The sequence below is a fragment of the Oncorhynchus keta genome, unplaced genomic scaffold (assembly GCF_023373465.1).
Source record: "Oncorhynchus keta strain PuntledgeMale-10-30-2019 unplaced genomic scaffold, Oket_V2 Un_contig_880_pilon_pilon, whole genome shotgun sequence".
NCBI classification, from domain to species: domain Eukaryota; kingdom Metazoa; phylum Chordata; class Actinopteri; order Salmoniformes; family Salmonidae; genus Oncorhynchus; species Oncorhynchus keta.
In genome coordinates this window covers 130,222-144,591 of record NW_026290246.1, presented here as the reverse complement: position 1 = coordinate 144,591, position 14,370 = coordinate 130,222, and the positions used below count along the sequence as shown (strand labels likewise).

Here is a 14,370-nt window from a genome sequence, read left to right as displayed (position 1 = left end):
CACACATTTATGCCCCACAAATTATGTCTGAACCAACCTTTTATTAGTTAATAGGGGTTGATGTCTGAACCAACCTTTTATTAGTTAATAGGGGTTGATGTCTAATGAACCAACCTTTTATTAGTTAATAGGGGTTGATGTCTAAACCAACCTTTTATTAGTTAATAGGGGTTGATGTCTAAACCAACCTTTTATTAGTTAATAGGGGTTGATGTCTAATGAACCAACCTTTTATTAGTTAATAGGGGTTTTGTTCCAAATGTGTTTAGTGATGTCACTCTTTACAACCATTGTTCCCCCGTGAACACAGCAATACTTTTATCTCTCTCTCTGTCTCTCTGCTCTCTGTCTCTCTTGTCTCTCTCTTTGTCTCTCTCTCCCTGTCTCTCCCTGTCTCTCCCTGTCTCTCTCTTTTGTCTCTCTCTCTCTCTCTCTCTCTCTCTCTCTCTCTCTCTCTCTCTCTCTCTCTTTGTCTCTCTCTTTGTCTCTCTCTTTGTCTCTCTCTTTGTCTCTCTCTTTGTCTCTCTCTCTCTCTCTCTCTCTCTCCCTGTCTCTCTCTCTCTCTCCCTGTCTCTCTCCCTGTCTCTCTCCCTGTCTCTCTCCCTGTCTCTCTCTCTCTCTCTTTCTCCCTGTCTCTCTCTCTCTCTCTCTTTCTGTCTGTCTCTCTCTCTCTTTCTGTCTGTCTCTCTCTCTCTCCCCATCTCTCTTTAGGTAACAGTCTAACTTCAGTAAAGGAGAAGGCCGGAGCTCTGCGTCTTCACAGGACCTCAGTAGGAGAGGAGGCGCGAGAGGAGGGAGAGGAGGAGAGGGAAGGAGGGAGGAGAGGAAGAGGAGGATAACTGTCCTCAGTCAGCCCTGGTCACTACTCCACCACCAAGCAGAGGAGTACTGTCTACCATCACACACGCTGTGAGTACACACACACACACACGCACGCACGCACGCACGCACGCATACACGCACACGCACGCGACGCACAGTGTCACGCACGCACGCACGCACGCACGCACGCACGCACGCACGCACGCACACACACACACACACACACACACACACACACACACACACACACACACACACACACACACACACACACACACACACACACACACACACACACACACACACACACACACACACACACACACACACACGATCAGTGTAATTGATAACAGATAACATTGTCGTGACCCCGTCCCTCCCCACCAGGGTAAATCAGTGTAATTGATAACAGATAACATTGTCGTGACCCCGTCCCTCCCCACCAGGGTAAATCAGTGATCAGTGTCATTGATAACAGATAACATTGTCGTGACCCGTCCCTCCCCACCAGGGTAAATCAGTGATCAGTGTCATTGATAACAGATAACATTGTCGTGACCCCGTCCCTCCCCACCAGGGTAAATCAGTGATCAGTGTCATTGATAACAGATAACATTGTCGTGACCCCGTCCCTCCCCACCAGGGTAAATCAGTGATCAGTGTCATTGATAACAGATAACATTGTCGTGACCCCGTCCCTCCCCACCAGGGTAAATCAGTGATCAGTGTCATTGATAACAGATAACATTGTCGTGACCCCGTCCCTCCCCACCAGGGTAAATCAGTGATCAGTGTCATTGATAACAGATAACATTGTCGTGACCCCGTCCCTCCCCACCAGGGTAAATCAGTGATCAGTGTCATTGATAACAGATAACATTGTCGTGACCCCGTCCCTCCCCACCAGGGTAAATCAGTGATCACTGGAGGTCTCGATGCCTTAGAGTTCATCGGTAAGAGAACCATGACGGTCCTGGCAGAGACTGACCCTGGTTTCAGGAAGACCAAAATACTAATGCAGAGGACTGTCTCACTCAGCCAGGTCGGTACACACACACAGATACACACACACACACACACACACACACATACACACACAGATACACACCTGATCTGTCTCATGTTGACTCTATAGGACCTGATCTGTCTCATGTTGACTCTATAGGACCTGATCTGTCTCAGAGACATGTTGACTCTATAGGACCTGATCTGTCTCATGTTGACTCTATAGGACCTGATCTGTCTCAGAGACATGTTGACTCTATAGGACCTGATCTGTCTCAGAGACATGTTGACTCTATAGGACCTAATCTGTCTCATGTTGACTCTATAGGACCTGATCTGTCTCATGTTGACTCTATAGGACCTGATCTGTCTCAGAGACATGTTGACTCTATAGGACCTGATCTGTCTCATGTTGACTCTATAGGACCTGATCTGTCTCATGTTGACTCTATAGGACCTGATCTGTCTCATGTTGACTCTATAGGACCTGATCTGTCTCATGTTGACTCTATAGGACCTGATCTGTCTCATGTTGACTCTATAGGACCTGATCTGTCTCATGTTGACTCTATAGTACCTGATCTGTCTCATGTTGACTCTATAGGACCTGATCTGTCTCATGTTGACTCTATAGGACCTGATCTGTCTCATGTTGACTCTATAGGACCTGATCTGTCTCATGTTGACTCTATAGGACCTGATCTGTCTCATGTTGACTCTATAGGACCTGATCTGTCTCATGTTGACTCTATAGGACCTGATCTGTCTCATGTTGACTCTATAGGACCTGATCTGTCTCATGTTGACTCTATAGGACCTGATCTGTCTCATGTTGACTCTATAGGACCTGATCTGTCTCATGTTGACTCTATAGGACCTGATCTGTCTCATGTTGACTCTATAAGGACCTGATCTGTCTCATGTTGACTCTATAGGACCTGATCTGTCTCATGTTGACTCTATAGGACCTGATCTGTCTCAGAGACATGTTGACTCTATAGGACCTGATCTGTCTCAGAGACATGTTGACTCTATAGGACCTAATCTGTCTCATGTTGACTCTATAGGACCTGATCTGTCTCATGTTGACTCTATAGGACCTGATCTGTCTCAGAGACATGTTGACTCTATAGGACCTGATCTGTCTCATGTTGACTCTATAGGACCTGATCTGTCTCATGTTGACTCTATAGGACCTGATCTGTCTCAGAGACATGTTGACTCTATAGGACCTGATCTGTCTCAGAGACATGTTGACTCTATAGGACCTGATCTGTCTCAGAGACATGTTGACTCTATAGGACCTGATCTGTCTCAGAGACATGTTGACTCTATAGGACCTGATCTGTCTCATGTTGACTCTATAGGACCTGATCTGTCTCAGAGACATGTTGACTCTATAGGACCTGATCTGTCTCATAGGACCTGATCTGTCTGACTCTATAGGACCTGATCTGTCTCATGTTGACTCTATAGGACCTGATCTGTCTCATGTTGACTCTATAGGACCTGATCTGTCTCATGTTGACTCTATAGGACCTGATCTGTCTCATGTTGACTCTATAGGACCTGATCTGTCTCATGTTGACTCTATAGGACCTGATCTGTCTCATGTTGACTCTATAGGACCTGATCTGTCTCATGTTGACTCTATAGGACCTGATCTGTCTCATGTTGACTCTATAGGACCTGATCTGTCTCATGTTGACTCTATAGGACCTGATCTGTCTCATGTTGACTCTATAGGACCTGATCTGTCTCATGTTGACTCTATAGGACCTGATCTGTCTCATGTTGACTCTATAGGACCTGATCTGTCTCATGTTGACTCTATAGGACCTGGTCTGTCTCAGAGACATGTTGACTCTATAGGACCTGATCTGTCTCAGAGACATGTTGACTCTATAGGACCTGATCTGTCTCAGAGACATGTTGACTCTATAGGACCTGATCTGTCTCAGAGACATGTTGACTCTATAGGACCTGATCTGTCTCATGTTGACTCTATAGGACCTGATCTGTCTCATGTTGACTCTATAGGACCTGATCTGTCTCAGAGACATGTTGACTCTATAGGACCTGATCTGTCTCATGTTGACTCTATAGGACCTGATCTGTCTCATGTTGACTCTATAGGACCTGGTCTGTCTCATGTTGACTCTATAGGACCTGGTCTGTCTCAGAGACATGTTGACTCTATAGGACCTGGTCTGTCTCATGTTGACTCTATAGGACCTGATCTGTCTCATGTTGACTCTATAGGACCTGATCTGTCTCATGTTGACTCTATAGGACCTGATCTGTCTCATGTTGACTCTATAGGACCTGATCTGTCTCATGTTGACTCTATAGGACCTGATCTGTCTCATGTTGACTCTATAGGACCTGATCTGTCTCATGTTGACTCTATAGGACCTGATCTGTCTCATGTTGACTCTATAGGACCTGATCTGTCTCATGTTGACTCTATAGGACCTGGTCTGTCTCATGTTGACTCTATAGGACCTGATCTGTCTCATGTTGACTCTATAGGACCTGATCTGTCTCATGTTGACTCTATAGGACCTGATCTGTCTCATGTTGACTCTATAGTACCTGATCTGTCTCATGTTGACTCTATAGGACCTGGTCTGTCTCATGTTGACTCTATAGTACCTGATCTGTCTCATGTTGACTCTATAGGACCTGATCTGTCTCAGAGACATGTTGACTCTATAGGACCTGATCTGTCTCAGAGACATGTTGACTCTATAGGACCTGATCTGTCTCAGAGACATGTTGACTCTATAGGACCTGATCTGTCTCATGTTGACTCTATAGGACCTGATCTGTCTCAGAGACATGTTGACTCTATAGGACCTGATCTGTCTCATGTTGACTCTATAGGACCTGGTCTGTCTCATGTTGACTCTATAGGACCTGATCTGTCTCATGTTGACTCTATAGGACCTGATCTGTCTCATGTTGACTCTATAGGACCTGATCTGTCTCATGTTGACTCTATAGGACCTGATCTGTCTCATGTTGACTCTATAGTACCTGATCTGTCTCAGAGACATGTTGACTCTATAGGACCTGATCTGTCTCATGTTGACTCTATAGGACCTGATCTGTCTCATGTTGACTCTATAGGACCTGATCTGTCTCATGTTGACTCTATAGGACCTGATCTGTCTCATGTTGACTCTATAGGACCTGATCTGTCTCATGTTGACTCTATAGGACCTGATCTGTCTCATGTTGACTCTATAGGACCTGGTCTGTCTCAGAGACATGTTGACTCTATAGGACCTGGTCTGTCTCATGTTGACTCTATAGGACCTGATCTGTCTCAGAGACATGTTGACTCTATAGGACCTGATCTGTCTCAGAGACATGTTGACTCTATAGGACCTGATCTGTCTCATGTTGACTCTATAGGACCTGATCTGTCTCATGTTGACTCTATAGGACCTGATCTGTCTCAGAGACATGTTGACTCTATAGGACCTGATCTGTCTCATGTTGACTCTATAGGACCTGGTCTGTCTCATGTTGACTCTATAGGACCTGGTCTGTCTCAGAGACATGTTGACTCTATAGGACCTGGTCTGTCTCATGTTGACTCTATAGGACCTGATCTGTCTCATGTTGACTCTATAGGACCTGATCTGTCTCATGTTGACTCTATAGGACCTGATCTGTCTCATGTTGACTCTATAGGACCTGATCTGTCTCATGTTGACTCTATAGGACCTGATCTGTCTCATGTTGACTCTATAGGACCTGATCTGTCTCATGTTGACTCTATAGGACCTGATCTGTCTCATGTTGACTCTATAGTACCTGATCTGTCTCATGTTGACTCTATAGGACCTGGTCTGTCTCATGTTGACTCTATAGGACCTGATCTGTCTCATGTTGACTCTATAGGACCTGATCTGTCTCATGTTGACTCTCTCATAGGACCTGGACCTGGTCTGTCTCATGTTGACTCTATAGGACCTGGTCTGTCTCATGTTGACTCTATAGGACCTGGTCTGTCTCATGTTGACTCTATAGGACCTGATCTGTCTCATGTTGACTCTATAGGACCTGATCTGTCTCATGTTGACTCTATAGGACCTGATCTGTCTCATGTTGACTCTATAGGACCTGATCTGTCTCATGTTGACTCTATAGGACCTGATCTGTCTCATGTTGACTCTATAGGACCTGATCTGTCTCATGTTGACTCTATAGGACCTGATCTGTCTCATGTTGACTCTATAGGACCTGATCTGTCTCATGTTGACTCTATAGGACCTGGTCTGTCTCATGTTGACTCTATAGGACCTGATCTGTCTCATGTTGACTCATAGGACCTGATCTGTCTCATGTTGACTCTATAGGACCTGATCTGTCTCATGTTGACTCTATAGGACCTGATCTGTCTCATGTTGACTCTATAGGACCTGGTCTGTCTCATGTTGACTCTATAGGACCTGATCTGTCTCATGTTGACTCTATAGGACCTGATCTGTCTCATGTTGACTCTATAGGACCTGATCTGTCTCATGTTGACTCTATAGGACCTGATCTGTCTCATGTTGACTCTATAGGACCTGATCTGTCTCATGTTGACTCTATAGGACCTGATCTGTCTCATGTTGACTCTATAGGACCTGATCTGTCTCATGTTGACTCTATAGGACCTGGTCTGTCTCATGTTGACTCTATAGGACCTGATCTGTCTCATGTTGACTCTATAGGACCTGGTCTGTCTCATGTTGACTCTATAGGACCTGATCTGTCTCATGTTGACTCTATAGGACCTGATCTGTCTCATGTTGACTCTATAGGACCTGATCTGTCTCATGTTGACTCTATAGGACCTGATCTGTCTCATGTTGACTCTATAGGACCTGATCTGTCTCATGTTGACTCTATAGGACCTGATCTGTCTCATGTTGACTCTATAGGACCTGATCTGTCTCATGTTGACTCTATAGGACCTGATCTGTCTCATGTTGACTCTATAGGACCTGATCTGTCTCATGTTGACTCTATAGGACCTGGTCTGTCTGAGACATGTTGACTCTATAGGACCTGATCTGTCTCATGTTGACTCTATAGGACCTGATCTGTCTCAGAGACATGACTCTATAGGACCTGATCTGTCTCAGAGACATGTTGACTCTATAGGACCTGATCTGTCTCATGTTGACTCTATAGGACCTGATCTGTCTCATGTTGACTCTATAGGACCTGATCTGTCTCAGAGACAGTTTGACTCTATAGGACCTGATCTGTCTCATGTTGACTCTATAGGACCTGGTCTGTCTCATGTTGACTCTATAGGACCTGATCTGTCTCAGAGACATGTTGACTCTATAGGACCTGGTCTGTCTCATGTTGACTCTATAGGACCTGATCTGTCTCATGTTGACTCTATAGGACCTGATCTGTCTCATGTTGACTCTATAGGACCTGATCTGTCTCATGTTGACTCTATAGGACCTGATCTGTCTCATGTTGACTCTATAGGACCTGATCTGTCTCATGTTGACTCTATAGGACCTGATCTGTCTCATGTTGACTCTATAGGACCTGATCTGTCTCATGTTGACTCTATAGGACCTGATCTGTCTCATGTTGACTCTATAGGACCTGATCTGTCTCATGTTGACTCTATAGGACCTGATCTGTCTCATGTTGACTCTATAGGACCTGATCTGTCTCATGTTGACTCTATAGGACCTGATCTGTCTCATGTTGACTCTATAGGACCTGATCTGTCTCATGTTGACTCTATAGGACCTGATCTGTCTCATGTTGACTCTATAGGACCTGACTGTCTCATGTTGACTATAGGACCTGATCTGTCTCATGTTGACTCTATAGGACCTGATCTGTCTCATGTTGACTCTATAGGACCTGATCTGTCTCATGTTGACTCTATAGGACCTGATCTGTCTCAGAGACATGTTGACTCTATAGGACCTGATCTGTCTCATGTTGACTCTATAGGACCTGGTCTGTCTCATGTTGACTCTATAGGACCTGGTCTGTCTCATGTTGACTCTATAGGACCTGGTCTGTCTCATGTTGACTCTATAGGACCTGATCTGTCTCATGTTGACTCTATAGTACCTGATCTGTCTCATGTTGACTCTATAGGACCTGATCTGTCTCATGTTGACTCTATAGGACCTGATCTGTCTCAGAGACATGTTGACTCTATAGGACCTGATCTGTCTCATGTTGACTCTATAGGACCTGATCTGTCTCATGTTGACTCTATAGGACCTGATCTGTCTCATGTTGACTCTATAGGACCTGATCTGTCTCATGTTGACTCTATAGGACCTGATCTGTCTCATGTTGACTCTATAGGACCTGATCTGTCTCATGTTGACTCTATAGGACCTGATCTGTCTCATGTTGACTCTATAGGACCTGATCTGTCTCATGTTGACTCTATAGGACCTGATCTGTCTCATGTTGACTCTATAGGACCTGATCTGTCTCATGTTGACTCTATAGGACCTGATCTGTCTCATGTTGACTCTATAGGACCTGATCTGTCTCATGTTGACTCTATAGGACCTGATCTGTCTCATGTTGACTCTATAGGACCTGATCTGTCTCATGTTGACTCTATAGGACCTGATCTGTCTCATGTTGACTCTATAGGACCTGATCTGTCTCATGTTGACTCTATAGGACCTGATCTGTCTCATGTTGACTCTATAGGACCTGATCTGTCTCATGTTGACTCTATAGGACCTGATCTGTCTCATGTTGACTCTATAGGACCTGATCTGTCTCATGTTGACTCTATAGGACCTGATCTGTCTCATGTTGACTCTATAGGACCTGATCTGTCTCATGTTGACTCTATAGGACCTGATCTGTCTCATGTTGACTCTATAGGACCTGATCTGTCTCATGTTGACTCTATAGGACCTGATCTGTCTCATGTTGACTCTATAGGACCTGATCTGTCTCATGTTGACTCTATAGGACCTGATCTGTCTCATGTTGACTCTATAGGACCTGATCTGTCTCATGTTGACTCTATAGGACCTGATCTGTCTCATGTTGACTCTATAGGACCTGATCTGTCTCATGTTGACTCTATAGGACCTGGTCTGTCTCATGTTGACTCTATAGGACCTGGTCTGTCTCATGTTGACTCTATAGGACCTGGTCTGTCTCATGTTGACTCTATAGGACCTGATCTGTCTCATGTTGACTCTATAGGACCTGATCTGTCTCATGTTGACTCTATAGGACCTGATCTGTCTCAGAGACATGTTGACTCTATAGGACCTGATCTGTCTCATGTTGACTCTATAGGACCTGATCTGTCTCATGTTGACTCTATAGGACCTGATCTGTCTCATGTTGACTCTATAGGACCTGATCTGTCTCATGTTGACTCTATAGGACCTGATCTGTCTCATGTTGACTCTATAGGACCTGATCTGTCTCATGTTGACTCTATAGGACCTGATCTGTCTCATGTTGACTCTATAGGACCTGATCTGTCTCATGTTGACTCTATAGGACCTGATCTGTCTCATGTTGACTCTATAGGACCTGATCTGTCTCATGTTGACTCTATAGGACCTGATCTGTCTCATGTTGACTCTATAGGACCTGATCTGTCTCATGTTGACTCTATAGGACCTGATCTGTCTCATGTTGACTCTATAGGACCTGATCTGTCTCATGTTGACTCTATAGGACCTGATCTGTCTCATGTTGACTCTATAGGACCTGATCTGTCTCATGTTGACTCTATAGGACCTCATGTCTGACTCATGTCTCATGTTGACTCTATAGGACCTGATCTGTCTCATGTTGACTCTATAGGACCTGATCTGTCTCATGTTGACTCTATAGGACCTGATCTGTCTCATGTTGACTCTATAGACATGTTGACTCTATAGGACCTGATCTGTCTCATGTTGACTCTATAGGACCTGATCTGTCTCATGTTGACTCTATAGGACCGGATCTGTCTCATGTTGACTCTATAGGACCTGATCTGTCTCATGTTGACTCTATAGGACCTGGTCTGTCTCATGTTGACTCTATAGGACCTGATCTGTCTCATGTTGACTCTATAGGACCTGGTCTGTCTCATGTTGACTCTATAGGACCTGATCTGTCTCATGTTGACTCTATAGGACCTGATCTGTCTCATGTTGACTCTATAGGACCTGATCTGTCTCATGTTGACTCTATAGGACCTGGTCTGTCTCATGTTGACTCTATAGGACCTGATCTGTCTCATGTTGACTCTATAGGACCTGATCTGTCTCATGTTGACTCTATAGGACCTGATCTGTCTCATGTTGACTCTATAGGACCTGATCTGTCTCATGTTGACTCTATAGGACCTGATCTGTCTCATGTTGACTCTATACTCTATAGGACCTGATCTGTCTCATGTTGACTCTATAGGACCTGATCTGTCTCATGTTGACTCTATAGGACCTGATCTGTCTCATGTTGACTCTATAGGACCTGATCTGTCTCATGTTGACTCTATAGGACCTGATCTGTCTCATGTTGACTCTATAGGACCTGATCTGTCTCATGTTGACTCTATAGGACCTGATCTGTCTCATGTTGACTCTATAGGACCTGATCTGTCTCATGTTGACTCTATAGGACCTGATCTGTCTCATGTTGACTCTATAGGACCTGATCTGTCTCATGTTGACTCTATAGGACCTGATCTGTCTCATGTTGACTCTATAGGACCTGATCTGTCTCATGTTGACTCTATAGGACCTGATCTGTCTCATGTTGACTCTATAGGACCTGATCTGTCTCATGTTGACTCTATAGGACCTGATCTGTCTCATGTTGACTCTATAGGACCTGATGTCTCATGACTCTATAGGACCTGATCTGTCTCATGTTGACTCTATAGGACCTGATCTGTCTCATGTTGACTCTATAGGACCTGATCTGTCTCATGTTGACTCTATAGGACCTGATCTGTCTCATGTTGACTCTATAGGACCTGATCTGTCTCATGTTGACTCTATAGGACCTGATCTGTCTCATGTTGACTCTATAGGACCTGGTCTGTCTCATGTTGACTCTATAGGACCTGATCTGTCTCATGTTGACTCTATAGGACCTGATCTGTCTCATGTTGACTCTATAGGACCTGATCTGTCTCATGTTGACTCTATAGGACCTGATCTGTCTCAGAGACATGTTGACTCTATAGGACCTGATCTGTCTCATGTTGACTCTATAGGACCTGATCTGTCTCATGTTGACTCTATAGGACCTGATCTGTCACAGAGTCATGTTGACTCTATAGGACCTGATCTGTCTCATGTTGACTCTATAGGACCTGATCTGTCTCATGTTGACTCTATAGGACCTGATCTGTCTCATGTTGACTCTATAGGACCTGATCTGTCTCATGTTGACTCTATAGGACCTGATCTGTCTCATGTTGACTCTATAGGACCTGATCTGTCTCATGTTGACTCTATAGGACCTGATCTGTCTCATGTTGACTCTATAGGACCTGATCTGTCTCATGTTGACTCTATAGGACCTGATCTGTCTCATGTTGACTCTATAGGACCTGATCTGTCTCATGTTGACTCTATAGGACCTGATCTGTCTCATGTTGACTCTATAGGACCTGATCTGTCTCATGTTGACTCTATAGGACCTGATCTGTCTCATGTTGACTCTATAGGACCTGATCTGTCTCATGTTGACTCTATAGGACCTGATCTGTCTCATGTTGACTCTATAGGACCTGGATCTGTCTCATGTTGACTCTATAGGACCTGATCTGTCTCAGAGGACCTGATCTGTCTGTTGACTCTATAGGACCTGATCTGTCTCATGTTGACTCTATAGGACCTGATCTGTCTCATGTTGACTCTATAGGACCTGGTCTGTCTCATGTTGACTCTATAGGACCTGATCTGTCTCATGTTGACTCTATAGGACCTGATCTGTCTCATGTTGACTCTATAGGACCTGATCTGTCTCATGTTGACTCTATAGATCTGTCTCATGTTGACTCTATAGGACCTGATCTGTCTCATGTTGACTCTATAGGACCTGATCTGTCTCATGTTGACTCTATAGGACCTGATCTGTCTCATGTTGACTCTATAGGACCTGATCTGTCTCATGTTGACTCTATAGGACCTGATCTGTCTCATGTTGACTCTATAGGACCTGATCTGTCTCATGTTGACTCTATAGGACCTGATCTGTCTCATGTTGACTCTATAGGACCTGGTCTGTCTCAGGACATGTTGACTCTATAGGACCTGATCTGTCTCATGAGACATGTTGACTCTATAGGACCTGATCTGTCTCAGAGACATGTTGACTCTATAGGACCTGATCTGTCTCAGAGACATGTTGACTCTATAGGACCTGATCTGTCTCATGTTGACTCTATAGGACCTGATCTGTCTCATGTTGACTCTATAGGACCTGATCTGTCTCAGTTGACTCTATAGGACCTGATCTGTCATGACTCTATAGGACCTGATCTGTCTCATGTTGACTCTATAGGACCTGATCTGTCTCATGTTGACTCTATAGGACCGGATCTGTCTCATGTTGACTCTATAGGACCTGATCTGTCTCATGTTGACTCTATAGGACCTGATCTGTCTCATGTTGACTCTATAGGACCGGATCTGTCTCATGTTGACTCTATAGGACCTGATCTGTCCCATGTTAACTCTATAGGACCTGATCTGTCTCATGTTGACTCTATAGTACCTGATCTGTCTCATGTTGACTCTATAGGACCTGATCTGTCTCAGAGACATGTTGACTCTATAGGACCTGATCTGTCTCATGTTGACTCTATAGGACCTGGTCTGTCTCATGTTGACTCTATAGGACCTGGTCTGTCTCATGTTGACTCTATAGGACCTGATCTGTCTCATGTTGACTCTATAGGACCTGATCTGTCTCATGTTGACTCTATAGGACCTGATCTGTCTCATGTTGACTCTATAGGACCTGATCTGTCTCATGTTGACTCTATAGGACCTGATCTGTCTCATGTTGACTCTATAGGACCTGATCTGTCTCATGTTGACTCTATAGGATGTTGACTCTGATCTGTCTCATGTTGACTCTATAGGACCTGATCTGTCTCATGTTGACTCTATAGGACCTGATCTGTCTCATGTTGACTCTATAGGACCTGATCTGTCTCATGTTGACTCTATAGGACCTGATCTGTCTCATGTTGACTCTATAGGACCTGATCTGTCTCATGTTGACTCTATAGGACCTGATCTGTCTCATGTTGACTCTATAGGACCTGATCTGTCTCATGTTGACTCTATAGGACCTGATCTGTCTCAGAGACATGTTGACTCTATAGGACCTGATCTGTCTCAGAGACATGTTGACTCTATAGGACCTGATCTGTCTCATGTTGACTCTATAGGACCTGATCTGTCTCATGTTGACTCTATAGGACCTGATCTGTCTCATGTTGACTCTATAGGACCTGATCTGTCTCATGTTGACTCTATAGGACCTGGTCTGTCTCAGAGACATGTTGACTCTATAGGACCTGATCTGTCTCAGAGACATGTTGACTCTATAGGACCTGATCTGTCTCAGAGACATGTTGACTCTATAGGACCTGATCTGTCTCAGAGACATGTTGACTCTATAGGACCTGATCTGTCTCATGTTGACTCTATAGGACCTGATCTGTCTCATGTTGACTCTATAGGACCTGATCTGTCTCAGAGACATGTTGACTCTATAGGACCTGATCTGTCTCATGTTGACTCTATAGGACCTGATCTGTCTCATGTTGACTCTATAGGACCTGATCTGTCTCAGAGACATGTTGACTCTATAGGACCTGATCTGTCTCATGTTGACTCTATAGGACCTGATCTGTCTCATGTTGACTCTATAGGACCTGGATCTGTCTCATGTTGACTCTATAGGACCTGATCTGTCTCATGTTGACTCTATAGGACCTGATCTGTCTCATGTTGACTCTATAGGACCTGATCTGTCTCAGAGACATGTTGACTCTATAGGACCTGATCTGTCTCAGAGACATGTTGACTCTATAGGACCTGATCTGTCTCATGTTGACTCTATAGGACCTGATCTGTCTCATGTTGACTCTATAGGACCTGATCTGTCTCATGTTGACTCTATAGGACCTGATCTGTCTCAGAGACATGTTGACTCTATAGGACCTGGTCTGTCTCATGTTGACTCTATAGGACCTGGTCTGTCTCATGTTGACTCTATAGGACCTGATCTGTCTCATGTTGACTCTATAGGACCTGATCTGTCTCATGTTGACTCTATAGGACCTGATCTGTCTCATGTTGACTCTATAGGACCGGATCTGTCTCATGTTGACTCTATAGGACCTGATCTGTCTCATGTTGACTCTATAGGACCTGATCTGTCTCATCTCATGTTGACTCTATAGGACCTGATCTGTCTCATGTTGACTCTGTAGGACCTGATCTGTCTCATGTTGACTCTATAGGACCTGATCTGTCTCATGTTGACTCTATA

The 14,370-nt window shown here is 44.4% G+C and overlaps 1 protein-coding gene across 1 annotated transcript in view; it reads left to right on the top strand.

The window, feature by feature from the left end:
* Positions 1-774: 774 nt before the first annotated feature.
* The window catches only part of LOC127926984 (protein NOXP20-like), a gene marked incomplete at its 5' end in the record, with an annotated part of 35,656 nt that continues 22,060 nt past the window's right edge, over positions 775-14,370 (top strand). Inside the window, 2 exons of the mRNA XM_052512606.1 lie at positions 775-909; positions 1,730-1,864. Coding sequence (XP_052368566.1) covers positions 775-909; positions 1,730-1,864 — 270 coding nt within the window. The remainder of the gene's footprint in view (positions 910-1,729; positions 1,865-14,370) is intronic.